Source organism: Phoca vitulina, unplaced genomic scaffold (genome assembly GCF_004348235.1).
Source record: "Phoca vitulina isolate PV1807 unplaced genomic scaffold, GSC_HSeal_1.0 scaffold85, whole genome shotgun sequence".
Taxonomy (NCBI): domain Eukaryota; kingdom Metazoa; phylum Chordata; class Mammalia; order Carnivora; family Phocidae; genus Phoca; species Phoca vitulina.
In genome coordinates, this window is record NW_022589788.1 from 2,204,172 (window position 1) to 2,216,727 (window position 12,556).

General features: G+C 51.5%; 2 protein-coding genes across 3 annotated transcripts in view; one reads left to right on the forward strand and one right to left on the reverse strand.

Annotated features, from left to right (window-relative positions):
- MFSD10 (major facilitator superfamily domain containing 10) overlaps positions 1–12,556 on the reverse strand; it is a 631,579-nt gene that overhangs the window by 203,520 nt on the left and 415,503 nt on the right. The window lies entirely within an intron of this gene.
- The window catches only part of HTT (huntingtin), a 140,015-nt gene that overhangs the window by 77,416 nt on the left and 50,043 nt on the right, over positions 1–12,556 (forward strand). For both annotated transcript variants that reach the window (XM_032395577.1, XM_032395579.1), the window contains exons 30-37: positions 999–1,076; positions 1,553–1,776; positions 2,956–3,034; positions 3,158–3,319; positions 5,374–5,429; positions 6,715–6,863; positions 8,518–8,654; positions 10,504–10,620. In XM_032395577.1, coding sequence (XP_032251468.1) covers positions 999–1,076; positions 1,553–1,776; positions 2,956–3,034; positions 3,158–3,319; positions 5,374–5,429; positions 6,715–6,863; positions 8,518–8,654; positions 10,504–10,620 — 1,002 coding nt within the window. The remainder of the gene's footprint in view (positions 1–998; positions 1,077–1,552; positions 1,777–2,955; positions 3,035–3,157; positions 3,320–5,373; positions 5,430–6,714; positions 6,864–8,517; positions 8,655–10,503; positions 10,621–12,556) is intronic.

A 12,556-nucleotide genomic window follows, 5' to 3' on the forward strand; every position in this document is an offset into this window, starting at 1 on the left:
TGAGTTCTCCACGGCCTCCTTCCTCGTCAGTTTTCAGTGCCTCTTGCTGTGTTTGGGCCACCAAGTCCTCCATGCATGTTTGTTAGGAGATCTGGTCCTTTGCTAGACAGATCGTGATCTGGAAGCTCTAGTTGTAATTCTTCAGTTAACATTTACTAGGTACCAGCTGTGGGCTAGTACAACCCAGAAGCAGCGTGTAACGGATTCAGCCCTGCAGGATACAACCTCGAGTGCTCGGAGTCTAATTTGAGTAAATCAGAATATTAAAAATACGTGGTCCTTATATTTGAAACCAACAAAAGTCTGTTGTTTTTTAGTGCAGGAAACTGTCCCACACAAGGGAAGTGAGAGGCAGTCTGGTTGGTGTGAATTCCAGCCCCACTGACGGAAGCGGCGGCGGGTGACTGTAGGCACCGAGGCCTTGGGCCGTCGGTGCTCAGTGCCTGGCCTGGCGGCATCCTGAGAGTTCATGTCTTCGTCCTTCTCAGTGCCCCAAGAAGACATCGGGTGCCCTTATCTCATTTTTCAGGGTGGTAAAAGTAGTTTGTGAGAGCGGTCATGTGAAGGCCATCATTTTGGTCATTTCTGCAGATTGCTCTAAGACACCTATAGGGCGTTTTGTAGTAAATCACACAATGCATGGGCCTTATGTTCAGCTGGACGTCTGCAGGGCTTCTGGCTCTTCTATACTCTCTGAATTGCTGCCTGGAGCACAGGGACAGTAGGTACTTGGTGAACAGTTTGTTCCTGAGCAGGCGAGCGAGCCAGCGAGTGACAGGAACACACGATAGAGAGAGGCTGCGGGGAGCTACTTGACATCCGTGGTTTCTGCTGACTTTGTTCACAGCGATAGACTGCAAGTTTCCTCCAGATTTGACTGACGCTCAGGAGTTACGCAGAAGCTACCTCAGGTCTCCAATGTCTGTGCAGAGCTCACAGCCGTACGAAGCCACCTGTCAGTCACTTACTTCAATGTCTTGCTACTTATTCTTCCGCAGTGTGTTGAGGAGATCCTAGGGTATCTGAAATCCTGTTTCAGTCGGGAACCAGTGATGGCAACTGTTTGCGTTCAGCAGGTAAGAAAGTCCTTTCCTGTCCTGTCCGTTAAAGCCCCAACTCTGGGCAGGAGGGCATGATGCTACTGGTTACGTGGAGGGTGGTGCTGGGGGCGTGTTCGGCAGCCCCCGCGTCACACGTTGGCTCACTCCGTTATTAGGCAGAGGGGTCCCTTTCCCACTCCCCTGCAAGAGGAGGAGGCCCATTACTGGAGAGGGCAGCTGGACTCTTGCTAAGAACTGCCGTCTTAGTGTCCCTCCAGGGTTCTGTTCGGAACGCTCAGTCTCGTTGAGAATCATGGTAGTCGAGGCTCCGAGGTTCTTCTTTACAACTTACTTTGCCCTTCACCGCAGCAGTCTCACACGGTGTTGATGGCGATTCCCAGCAGGGATTTCAGTCTGAATTTTTGCTAATGTGACTCTGCCTGGGAGACGCTCTGTGTGGTGTTCATGCTATGTTAAGTCAGATGCTGATGGCTTCAGTTCTCTCACTCTAGCTGTTGAAGACTCTCTTTGGGACAAACTTGGCCTCCCAGTTTGATGGCTTATCCTCCAACCCCAGCAAGTCTCAAGGCCGAGCACAGCGTCTGGGCTCCTCCAGCGTGAGGCCGGGCTTGTACCACTACTGCTTCATGGCTCCGTACACCCACTTCACCCAGGCCTTAGCCGACGCCAGCCTGAGGAACATGGTGCAGGCGGAGCAGGACCACGACACTTCAGGGTAACCTTCCAGATGTCCTGCTGGGGTGGTCGTGTCAGGGGGGCATCTTCGGTAGACCCATGACAGAGCGAGCGGTGAAGTTTGTAAAAAGTAGAAAAAAAAAGTGAGCCACAGTCTTCTCATACTCCACTGTATCCAGAGAACTGGAAAGTATGATTGTTACCAAGATGCTGGAGGCATGGCCCTGCCTTCTAAGAAGTGTGTGATCCAGTGAGTAAGGTGGCGTGTGGGGGGTCGTGCGGGCTCCGGGGCGGGGCAGGCGTGGGGAGGCAGCCGGGCTGTGGGGGCCGCCGGGGCTGCGGTGCGGGACGTACTGGCCTGCTGACCGCAGGCGCCAGGTGGGGGCGGGCACCTCTCAGGTCTGCACTCGGGTGAAGGCGCGGCTTCCACGTGGTACAGGAGTGCCGGCCCCCGAAGGTGTTTGAAGGGCACTGAAGAGTCTCCTATAACAGCACTTCGCCTTTCATCACCTTGTGACTCGACGTCTTCATTTACATTTATGATTGTGTTTTTGATGCCTGGAATATAGTAGTTGTTGCTTAAATGCCCGTAGTTATTAGATATTTGAGCTGCTACTCGGTGTAGTAACAAGAGAATTCCTTGTTTTTCCTTTTATGTAGATAGTGATAAAAGAGCTGCAGTTAACATACTAGAGTCAGAAGCTAAGGCAAATGCCCTTGTTGCAGGATTTACGTGGGTGGCATACTCACTGTGTATCCAGTTCTCAGGAATAGATGTCTTCAAATACTTCGTTTAATAATATGGGGTATAAATAAAAAACTAAGGGAGCGTGTGTGTGTGTGTGTGTGTGTGTGTGTGTGTGTGTGTGTTAACTGTCATCTAACTTCGTTTACCTTATAATTGTTGTGAATCTTTGAAGAATTTTTTCCTAAGAAAATCAAGTGAGATTTTCGTGGGCATCCCCTTTCTGGCCTCAGCGTGGCCTGGGCTGGGTGGTGGTGGGTTTCCCACGCCCGGTGCGCTCTCTCCGAGCGCCTGCCACCCAGACAAGGCCCGGGGCTGTTGTCACTGCGGGCTCGGCGCAGCCCGGCCGTCTGTGTTCGAGAGGAGTGGGTGCTGCGGCGTGCGTGGCCCCCCAGGCTCCCCGACTCCGAGTGTGGCTGGGGACACAGGAGAGGATTTGAGGCCACTCTTGGCTCTCTTTTCTCCATTCGGCAGGTGGTTTGACGTGCTTCAGAAGGTGTCTACCCAGTTGAAGACCAACCTCACGAGCGCCACAAAGAACCGCGCAGATAAGGTGAGCGAGAGGCGCAGGTGTCGTGCCAGAGGGAGGACGGAGCTCGGCACTTCCCAGGTCGGCTGCCTGAAGTGTTCAGTTGAAGACTAACTCACGGATTTGTTCTTTTCTTTTTCCTGGTAGAATGCTATTCATAATCACATTCGCTTGTTCGAGCCTCTGGTTATTAAAGCTTTGAAGCAGTACACAACCACCACGTCCGTGCAGCTGCAGAGGCAGGTTCTGGACTTGCTGGCCCAGCTGGTGCAGTTACGGGTCAATTACTGTCTTCTGGACTCGGACCAGGTTTGTCGTTTCTGGCTTCCTCCTGCCCTAGCTGTTGGTAAGTCAGTACAGGTTGCCTGTGAGACCCCGCAGTCTGCCTTCAGGAGACGTGCCGCCCGCTGCGTCTTCCCCAGCTCGGGGCTCTCCGCCTGGGCAGGGCTGGGCTCGGGGTGGCCTTTACTCGAGGGTCAGGGCTTTCTGTCCACTCACCCTCCCCACCCCAAGATAAGTGCATTTAAATTTTAGATACAACTAAGCCTTATTGTTCAGGAGGGCATTTTTGCAAAACGCAGGGACTTATTTTGAACAGATTATCAATTATGACATCTGGTTTCAAACTGACTTCCGGGCATGTCTGTAAAGAAGAACATGGTCTAAGGGAGCAGTAGCTGGTGCTGTGCCCTGAGAGGCCCTCCCGGTGCCCGTCTGACCAGCTCGGTGTTGACACGCCCTGGCCAGGTGGGACTCAGCTGTGGGGAAGTGCTTCTGGAATCCCAGCCCCTCGGGACGCCGGCTGCATTCACCACACATAAAGTCGCCTGTAGGTCATGAAAATGTGACTGTCATTGCTGGGCCATGACCTTGGGCTTCTTTCCCAAGTGAGGTGGGAAATGTTTCGTAGACATCGGTGTGTCGGTAGATCATGTCGGCACCAACACTCACCTGAAAAGGTCTGTTGCTCAGAGAAATGAGGAAACACCTTCAGGATGCTTATCTCCCCACAAGTAGTATTGGGGTGCCATCTTCTGATGAAGGGGGGCTTGAAGGACCGGGCCTCATGGTGGCTGACATTTGCACTCCTTCTTTTGCCAAATTATCAGAAGAACATCGTCCAAGAGAGCTGCTCCCTTCCTTGGGGCAGATGCTCGCTGGAGGACGGTTAGGGACAGCATGCCCTTTCCTCTGACACAGGGATCTTGGGCGGGAGAGGTCTCGTCTGAAGCCTCGGGCGGTGGTGGCCCAGAGGGAGACAGGTGCATGCCGACTGGGGCGTGAGGAATAAGGGCGCCCTGGGGGCTTTTCAGGTGGAAGTCAGGGCCCACCTCGAGGGCCGCTCTGGGGGCACAGAGCCATCGGCTCCACCCAGGGCTGCACCCCACCGTCTCCTCAGCCTCCAGTCGTGACTCCTCCCAGGCAGAGCTCGATGTTCTCCTGCGGAAGGGAGAGGCTGCTCTCTTTCTGGGCTGCCTTCAGTGTGATCGCCATTCTCTCTTCAGTCTTTCTACATAGACTCTCTTCTCAGAGACGGTGTAATTTTTGTTGCTTCCTTCTGTCTTACTAAATCTGCACCTGACGCGTGCACGTGGAGAGGGGCCGGCCTCAGAGCTCCAGCAGAGCCGCCTCCCAGCCACCTCTTCGTGGTGCTGCTGGCCTTTCCTTGCCGTGAGGCTCTAGCCTCACATTTGTTCGGATTTGCTCGTATAGCTCAGGGCCCTTGCTCCCCATCCCTGAGGAGTTCAGTACGATGACTGTAGGAAACGGGAACAGGCGGACCATTTAATTCGGTTCCCATCGTGATCTGTGGAGCACCTGCTCCGTGTCTGTGTCACGCCCGCGGGCTGGGAGCAAACAGCGGTATGTAAGTTCCAGGCTCGAGGTTGGGAGAGCTCAGGTGCTGGGAACAGAATTGGATGCAGACTGGCTCAAAGCCCGTCCTGCAGTGCTGCCTGTGCCCTCAGGGTCCCCTTCCCTGCCAGACAGCAGCCCCCTGCGTCAGCCCCTTTGAACGCCGGGGTTGGGGAAGAGGTGGTGGGCTGATGTGGGCATCTTCTTACAAGCCAGTGTCGGGGCATCCGTGCCGCTCGGGGTGTGAGCCGGGGCGAGCTGGCCCCCAGATGTGTCTGCGGACTGCTCGGTGTCTCCTGGAGCGCGCAATCTCTCTTCCCGGATCTCCCACCGACTGTTCAGTAAAGCGTCCTGGATTATCTAGTCTGACAGAATACGTCTGAGTTCTTGTATACACACAAGTTTACTGCCAGGAACTTGTTAAAACTGACACAAGTAAGTAGGGAGAAAAGTAACCTAGTTTGCACGTTTTAATTACTGATGTGAAAATTTTATTTTCCTGCTTGTAGGTGTTTATTGGATTTGTGCTGAAGCAGTTTGAATACATTGAAGTAGGCCAGTTCAGGTAATGGCATTTTGTTCTTTTAGATTTTTTGTCCTTATTACGCACTGACATGTGATTTTAGATTATTAAGATGAACATTTACTTTAAAGGATTGTTAACACATTTTTGCTAGATAGTTTTTTAAGTGGAACTCTGATTAACACACTGTGTGTTTTTATTTCTTTTAAAAATTGATGTGTCTCAAGACTTGTTTAGAAATAGTTCTGCATCTGGAATTAGATGTGTCAGTTTTCACATTTCAGAGCATTTAATTATGATAACAGACTGCTAAATGCAGTCTCTTCTGCTGGAATGCTGATTGGTTTTTGAGCTTTCTAGAGAAAACACGTTTTAGATGTGGCTGTCTGTGGCAAAGGTGGTTATTGTGTGCTTTCCTGAGAGGAACTGCAGCTCTCCCTTACTGGACACTAAGGCCTGAATACCCTCTCCTGTGCCAGAGACAGGCGTTTAAGTGTAGTTACTGAAAATGAGATCTCTTCAGTGTCTGAGCTGCAGTGGACCCTTGAACAACATGGGTCAGGGGTGCCGACCCCCGCATACTCAGAAATCCGCATGTAACTTGTGCCTCCCCAAGAAGCTAACTACCAAGAGCCTGCTGTTGACCAAAAGCCTTACGGATAACGTCAACAATCGATTAACTCATATTCTATGTGTTATATGTATTGTGTGTATTCTTACAATATGTGAGCCAGAAAAAAAGAAAATGTTAAGAAACTGTGAGGAAGATAATATATATTTATAGTATAGTATTGTATTTATTAAAAAAAAATCCTGTGTATAAGTGGACCCGCGCAGCTCAAACCCATGTTGTTGGGGGTCAGCTGTCCTTAGTAAGTAGGGAAACACGGTGAAGAAGGATGTGTTCTCAGTGCCCCTTGGGTCTAGAGACCCTGGACTTTCTTACCCTAATTAGGAGGCATTTTGCCTATGTGATTTGAGACAAGTTACTTTTTGCTCCTTTGAGTCTCAATTTCTTCGAACTGAAGAGAGAAGGGGCAGGAGGAGAACTGAGAAGATTGTGCCTTGGGGCATCCAGTGCCGTTGGGTGCTTTCCGGGGGCTCTCCCTCAGCCCTCCCCATCCACCCCTCCTTCCGCTCCCCTTTCTCCCCTCATTCCCTCCCCTCATTCCCGCCCCTCACTCTCCCCACTTCCCCCCCTGCCCCCTTGCTCTGTCCTTTTCTCTTTTGCTCTCAGTTCGGAATCATTAGTAATTTCATGTTGTTTATATTGATTATGTATCTTAATTTTAAAAGGAAGTATCTAAATGGATGTTTTTGTTTCTAGGGAATCAGAGGCAATTATTCCAAACATCTTTTTCTTCCTGGTATTACTATCTTACGAACGCTATCATTCAAAACAGATCATTGGAATTCCTAAAATCATTCAGCTCTGTGATGGCATCATGGCCAGTGGGAGGAAGGCCGTGACACATGGTAACGGGACAAACCTTCCCCTGTGGTCGTCAGTAATGATGTGCTGGACAGTGTTAGTCTTCATTACACCAACTTCTAACTGTGCCCACGGCTGCTCCGTGCTTTGTAGCTGTGTGTGTACATGCGTGTGCGAGCGTGCCTGCGTATGCATGTGTGCGTAGGCGTGCGTGTGCGTGTGTGTGCGTGTGTGTGCACGTGCGCACGGCTTAGCGAGGCCACAAAAGGGAGAGAGCCCCCCCTTTACTCTCAGGAGCTTACAGTCTGCTAAGGTAAACACACAAGAAGCAGGAAGGTGATCTGAGGTGCAGAGAGAGTCTCACATAAACACTCTAGTCTGATTACGTGAAACACACGAAACTGAAAAATCCACCTTCTGTAAGGACACTTGGTGTGTTGTGCACTGGCCCGGGAAGGAGTGGTCTGGCCTCGGTTCAGGACCTTCTGTGCTGCCTGGTTCTTTGTAGAGACTTAACTGAGGAGCACAGACAATGGTCTGCCCTCAAGCAGCCTCCTCTCACCTGCACAAGGAGGTTGTGGTTTGAAGAATAAACTGTAAATCTTCAGCATTTTCCCTTGACTCCTCTCTGGCTCTGTTGTCAGGAATCAGTAGGCTTTTGAACCTTGGTGAGGGTACATCCTAAGACCTTTGCAGACCCCAGAGGAGGGCGCTATGGTGTGCAGCGTTCTCTGTTCCATGTGGTTGTGGTAAAGCAGGTAACGTGTTGAGGGGTAGACACTCAGCACCATCTGATTCTCACGGTCTCTGGAGTCGCCTTTGCCAGGGCCTCACAAGGGCTGAGATTCACACCACAGCAAAAGTTCACACTTGTACACATACGGAGTTTGGGGTCCCTGGTGCAAATGTCAAATAGAAGGATGACGAAAACCCCCTCGATTAGAGGGTCTTTGGGTAGAAAATCAATGGGCAGCCAAACCCTCGTACTTTCTGTGGAAAACTTGGTCACCTGTAGAACATTCAGCAAGTATGCTGTGTGCGCGTGTGCCCGAGTGTGCCCGAATGTGCGTGCCACTAGGCAGACAGCGCCTTACAGTGACATCAGTGACATGATTGGGCCACACCCTTCCCCATGAGAGACGTTTCTTAGACGGTTTGTCCCAGCGGTGGCGGTAGACTGAGGAACCTAGTTTGACTGCTATTTTGGATAAAGACAAGACTTGGGGGAAAGGCTTTATCTAACGAGGGTGAGTTATTATTAAAACAGCATAGAAATCTAATACTTTACATGTTTTCTTTTGAAGAACACTGTCATCTTTTCAGGTAAATCTTTAAGTGGAGTGTGCATTAGAATAGGATGTTGCTACTTTAGTTAGTTGGAAGATTTTAGTTTGAATTTGGCTTTTGGATTTGTGTCTCTTTTGTCAGAAATGATGTTACATCACAACACCCTAGTTTTTGTTTTTGTTTTTTTAAGATTTCACAAAATGATCAGTAAGTGTCTGAGGGAGACCCGTGGCCTCCATGATGGCATACTGATAATTCGTAGCACTCACTGATAACCCGAATTTATCCCTTATCATAAGCCGTGCACGGATTAGAGTTTTCTTATTTTTTGGACGTGTCTTGGAGGTGTTAAGCTCTGTCTGCAGTGTAACGGTTTGTGATGCCTTCTGAGCCTGCCTTTTTACACCACAGCCATACCAGCTCTGCAGCCGATAGTCCACGACCTCTTTGTCCTGAGAGGGACCAATAAAGCCGACGCAGGAAAAGAGCTTGAAACCCAGAAAGAGGTGGTGGTGTCGATGCTGCTGAGACTCATCCAGTACCATCAGGTAAGGGAGGCGTGGGGCGGTCCCTGGCACTCCGTTGTCTCTGCAGGGGCAGGAGGAAATGCCCTGTGGCCCACGGTCCACTAATTAGCGGGTGATCCTTTGTGCTGCCCCCAGCTCTCAGTCTGGGGAGATGCCAGGGAGGGATAGGCTTGCCGAGGTTTGGTCTTTAAAGCTGTACAGCCACATGGGGAGGTCACCTGCCACCTGACTCACAGTCACAAGGTCATTCAAGGAAGTAAATAAGTTGGAGACCCTCTTCTCCAAAATTACCAAAAATCAGTTAATTGACATTGATCAAAATGATAGAATTCTAAAAGATGATTTTAAAAATCTCCCATCTGAGGGGCACCTGGGTGGCTTAGTCGGGGAAGCGTCTGACTTCGGCTCAGGTCGTGATCTCGGGGTCCTGGGATCAAGCCTCACATTGGGCTCCACGCTCAGCGGGGAGTCTGTCCCTCTCCCTCTTCCCTTCCCCCATCTCGTGCTCTGTCTGTCTCTCAAATAAATAACTAAAATCTTTTTTTAAAAAAATCTTACATCTGAAGTAATCTAAAGACTTTATTTTGTGCATCTATTTACCATATACTGAAGTAGGGCTAGGGTCTTTTCCTTTGTGCTAACTGTGGTTTTGTTTTCCGTAAGGCGGAGCACAATTTCAGGCTGATTGGGGTGGGGCCTCAGCGCAGAGATCTAGCATCAGGCCTCTCCAGCGAGGCCACTCTTAGCTTGCTCGCTTGCCTGGCCCTCACTGTTTTGTAATTCTTGGTAGCTGTTTGTCTTTGAATCTTAAAGTCATCAGTTTTTCTCGTGGAAATACTTTCTTTTGTGCATACTCATTTTGGTTAATCTATATAATGTTTAATTAAATGCTTACTGTTTAATTAAATCCCATAATTACAATGAAAGGTACAAAGCACACTGGGTTGGAGGGCGGCCTGGAGAGTGGCCCGTCAGCCACATGGGCTTGGGGAGCTCTCCGTCTGCTTCTTCAGAGGACAGAGAGGGTCGGCTAGCCTTTGCTGAGGAGAGTCGGAATGGAGTGCAGGTCCCCCTCTTGTGGGAGAAGCGCTGCCAAGCCCACTGAGCAGAGGGGCGGCTGTGGAGGGGGCAGGCGGGCGGGCTTCTTACAGAGTAGCTTGGACTGGCTTGGCTGTCTTTGCGGCGCTTGTGGTGAATAGGCCAGGCTGACAGGCGCTTTTGTCAACAGGCAGGTGGTAAGTATTTTCAGTTTTGCAGGCTCTAGGGCATCAGTTGCAACACCCCAGGTCGGCTGCTGTGGACAAAAGCTGTCCCAGCCAGTGTGTTCACGGCGGGTATGGCCATGTGCCAATAAAACTTTATTTACAAAAACGGGCTTTTAGCTGTCTCTGCTTAGAACTGATCACTCATAAACTCGTGCTGGACCATGGGTAACTTTTCTGAGAGTAAGCGCGACTCGGTAGGAGATGAGCTTTGTAAAGAGCACAGGTTGAAATTAACGTACACGGAAGTCAGGAGACGTCTGCAGAATAGTCTAGTCAGGGCTGTGTTTGCGTTTTTCCAAAGGTTAGTATAAATTTGATTCTCTTTTTGTGCCTTTTCTCTGATTGTGAAATTTTGTAAACTCCGTAGAAGCATAGAAGTATAATGATGGCACATGATCCCAAGGACTGTGCTTGTTGGAGGGTGCCCCTTGCATTTTCTTCTGCTGGTTTCCCATGTGTCCCGGGGCCAGGGTGGCGCTGGGGGCATCAGGCCCTCGCTGGGTTTGTATCCTGGAGTCGGAGCTGGGGTCAATGCAGCAGGTGGGCACATGTGCTCTGGGAGCACGACCGGCTGGGAGCTCTGACCTGCCCCCCACCCCCTGCAGGTGTTGGAGATGTTCATCCTGGTCCTGCAGCAGTGCCACAAGGAGAACGAAGACAAGTGGAAGCGACTGTCTCGGCAGATAGCCGACGTCATCCTCCCGATGTTAGCCAAGCAGCAGGTTTGTCCCACGTCTGCCTTGTTGCTGTGGGGTCCCTGGGACACCTTCCTAAGTGGCAGAGGTTCTTACAGGAAGCGGCGCTTGGGATTGGCATTTCACTGAGTTGTAACAGATTCGATTTGTGATCCTTATCAGTGCCGCTCAACAGGGCAGGGATTTCATTCATTCTCAGTGACCTTCTCAGGTTGCTGTGTCTCCCGCTTCACAAGAGCGGAGCCCAAGCCCACCCAGAGGTGCATGGCTGGAGAGGGCCGGGGCCAAGGCAGAGCCAGCGGTCCGAGTCCAGAGCCGTGTCCTTTCCCGCCTGGCTGCCCTGCCTCCCTCATTCTGCTCAGTCAGGCGTTGCTACTTGATCTCGAGCTGTTTGTTTTCCCTTGTCAGCCGTGATCCATCATTTAAGCAGAACTTCTGTAATCAAGCGATGCGATCAGTTGTCTCCATAATTGCAGCGGAGCGAGGTGATCTGGCTGTGCCGTGTGGGATGGAGCCCACTCAGTCACAGGGTTTCTGAGCCATGTCTGCCACCGGGTGTCCGAGGACAGGATGCCCGTTGCAGGTGCAGCAGCACCTTTGTAAATGGGGTGTTGGGGGTGTCCCAGGGTGGCAGGGGAGTGCCGCTGATGCCCCTCCAGGAAGACTCACCAGCGGTCAGCAGAGCTCTGGGTCTTAAGCGCTTTGGATGCGTCAGCAGATACCTGTTTGTTCATCTTGATTGTCCTGGTGGAGGAAGCAAGTACTCTGGGTAATAGGCAGTGTCCGTGACTCTTGGCCGTCGGTGCAAATGTGCAGACATGATGCGGTAGCCCTAACTGTCTTCACCGCCTCAGCCCCATTCTGGTTTCCTAACGGACTTGTTACCCAGCAGCCACCTGACAGGGAGGGAGTCTTGACTTCTGGTGACATTGACAGAGGGCAGTTTTAATAAATTGGTGAATGTGGTGTTTTAACGTGGTCACGGATTCCATGCCTGTGGATCTATATTTTTAGAGTAGTACTCCAAAAACTTTATTCCAGTCTCTCGTTTGTCGTGTACACAATCTAAGGAAGGTGGAGCTGGAAGGCCGGAAGGCATGGTAAATGTCCAGCTTGATCCCTGCCCCAGTGAAACCGTGTGAACCGCTGCACGGTGCCCACCAGGTGGCTAAGCGCAGGTGCATGGTCCACGCACAGGTAGTGCTGGGCCCTCTTCGGTACCAGCAGTAAATACGAATGTGAACAGAGCCAGTGAAAAGCCTGCCCTCTAGGAGTGACAGTTTCATTGGATGGGGCTGGAGGAGACAGACCACAGAAGTAACTTAGTGACGTGTGTGAAACACCAGATGGCAGCAGGTAATGTAGGGTGGGCCAAGGAGAGAAGAGAGGTGGGAGTGGCCGGGCAGGGCTGCGTTGCTCAATTTGCCTAAACCTGACCTGGGTTAAGAGCTTTGTAGGCAGAGAAAACACAGCAGTGCAGACCCTAAGGTATGGGAGCCTGCCCAGTGGGATCAGAGAACTTCGAGAGGCCATGTGCAGGGAGCAAAGTGGCCATGGGGAGTAGGGAGGGCAGCCAGGGTCTGGGGGGCGTGGGGGGCGTGGAGGGCCTTTTGGGCCGGTGTGGAGGACTTTGGGAAGCCTGTAGAGGGTTTGGTACAAAGGAGTGGCATGGTGTGATTTGAGAGCTGAGGATAATCTCGGGGTGGGAGTGAGGGCCGAGCAGGGGCACCTGCCTGCGGCGTGGAGGTTGCGTGCACCAGGGTGGGGAGTGAGGTGGCGAGCAGTAGCCACCTGCTAAATACGGTGTGGAAGCAGAACTGGTAAGCTTGGCTCTCAGCTTCACGTGGATGGGAGCGGGGAAGCTCGCGGGTGATGGGCCTCCTGTCTACCGAGTTGGGGAGATGAGGAGGAGGGATCCTGGTCTGGGCGTGTGCAGCTGGCTTACCTGGGAGGCACTCTGGAG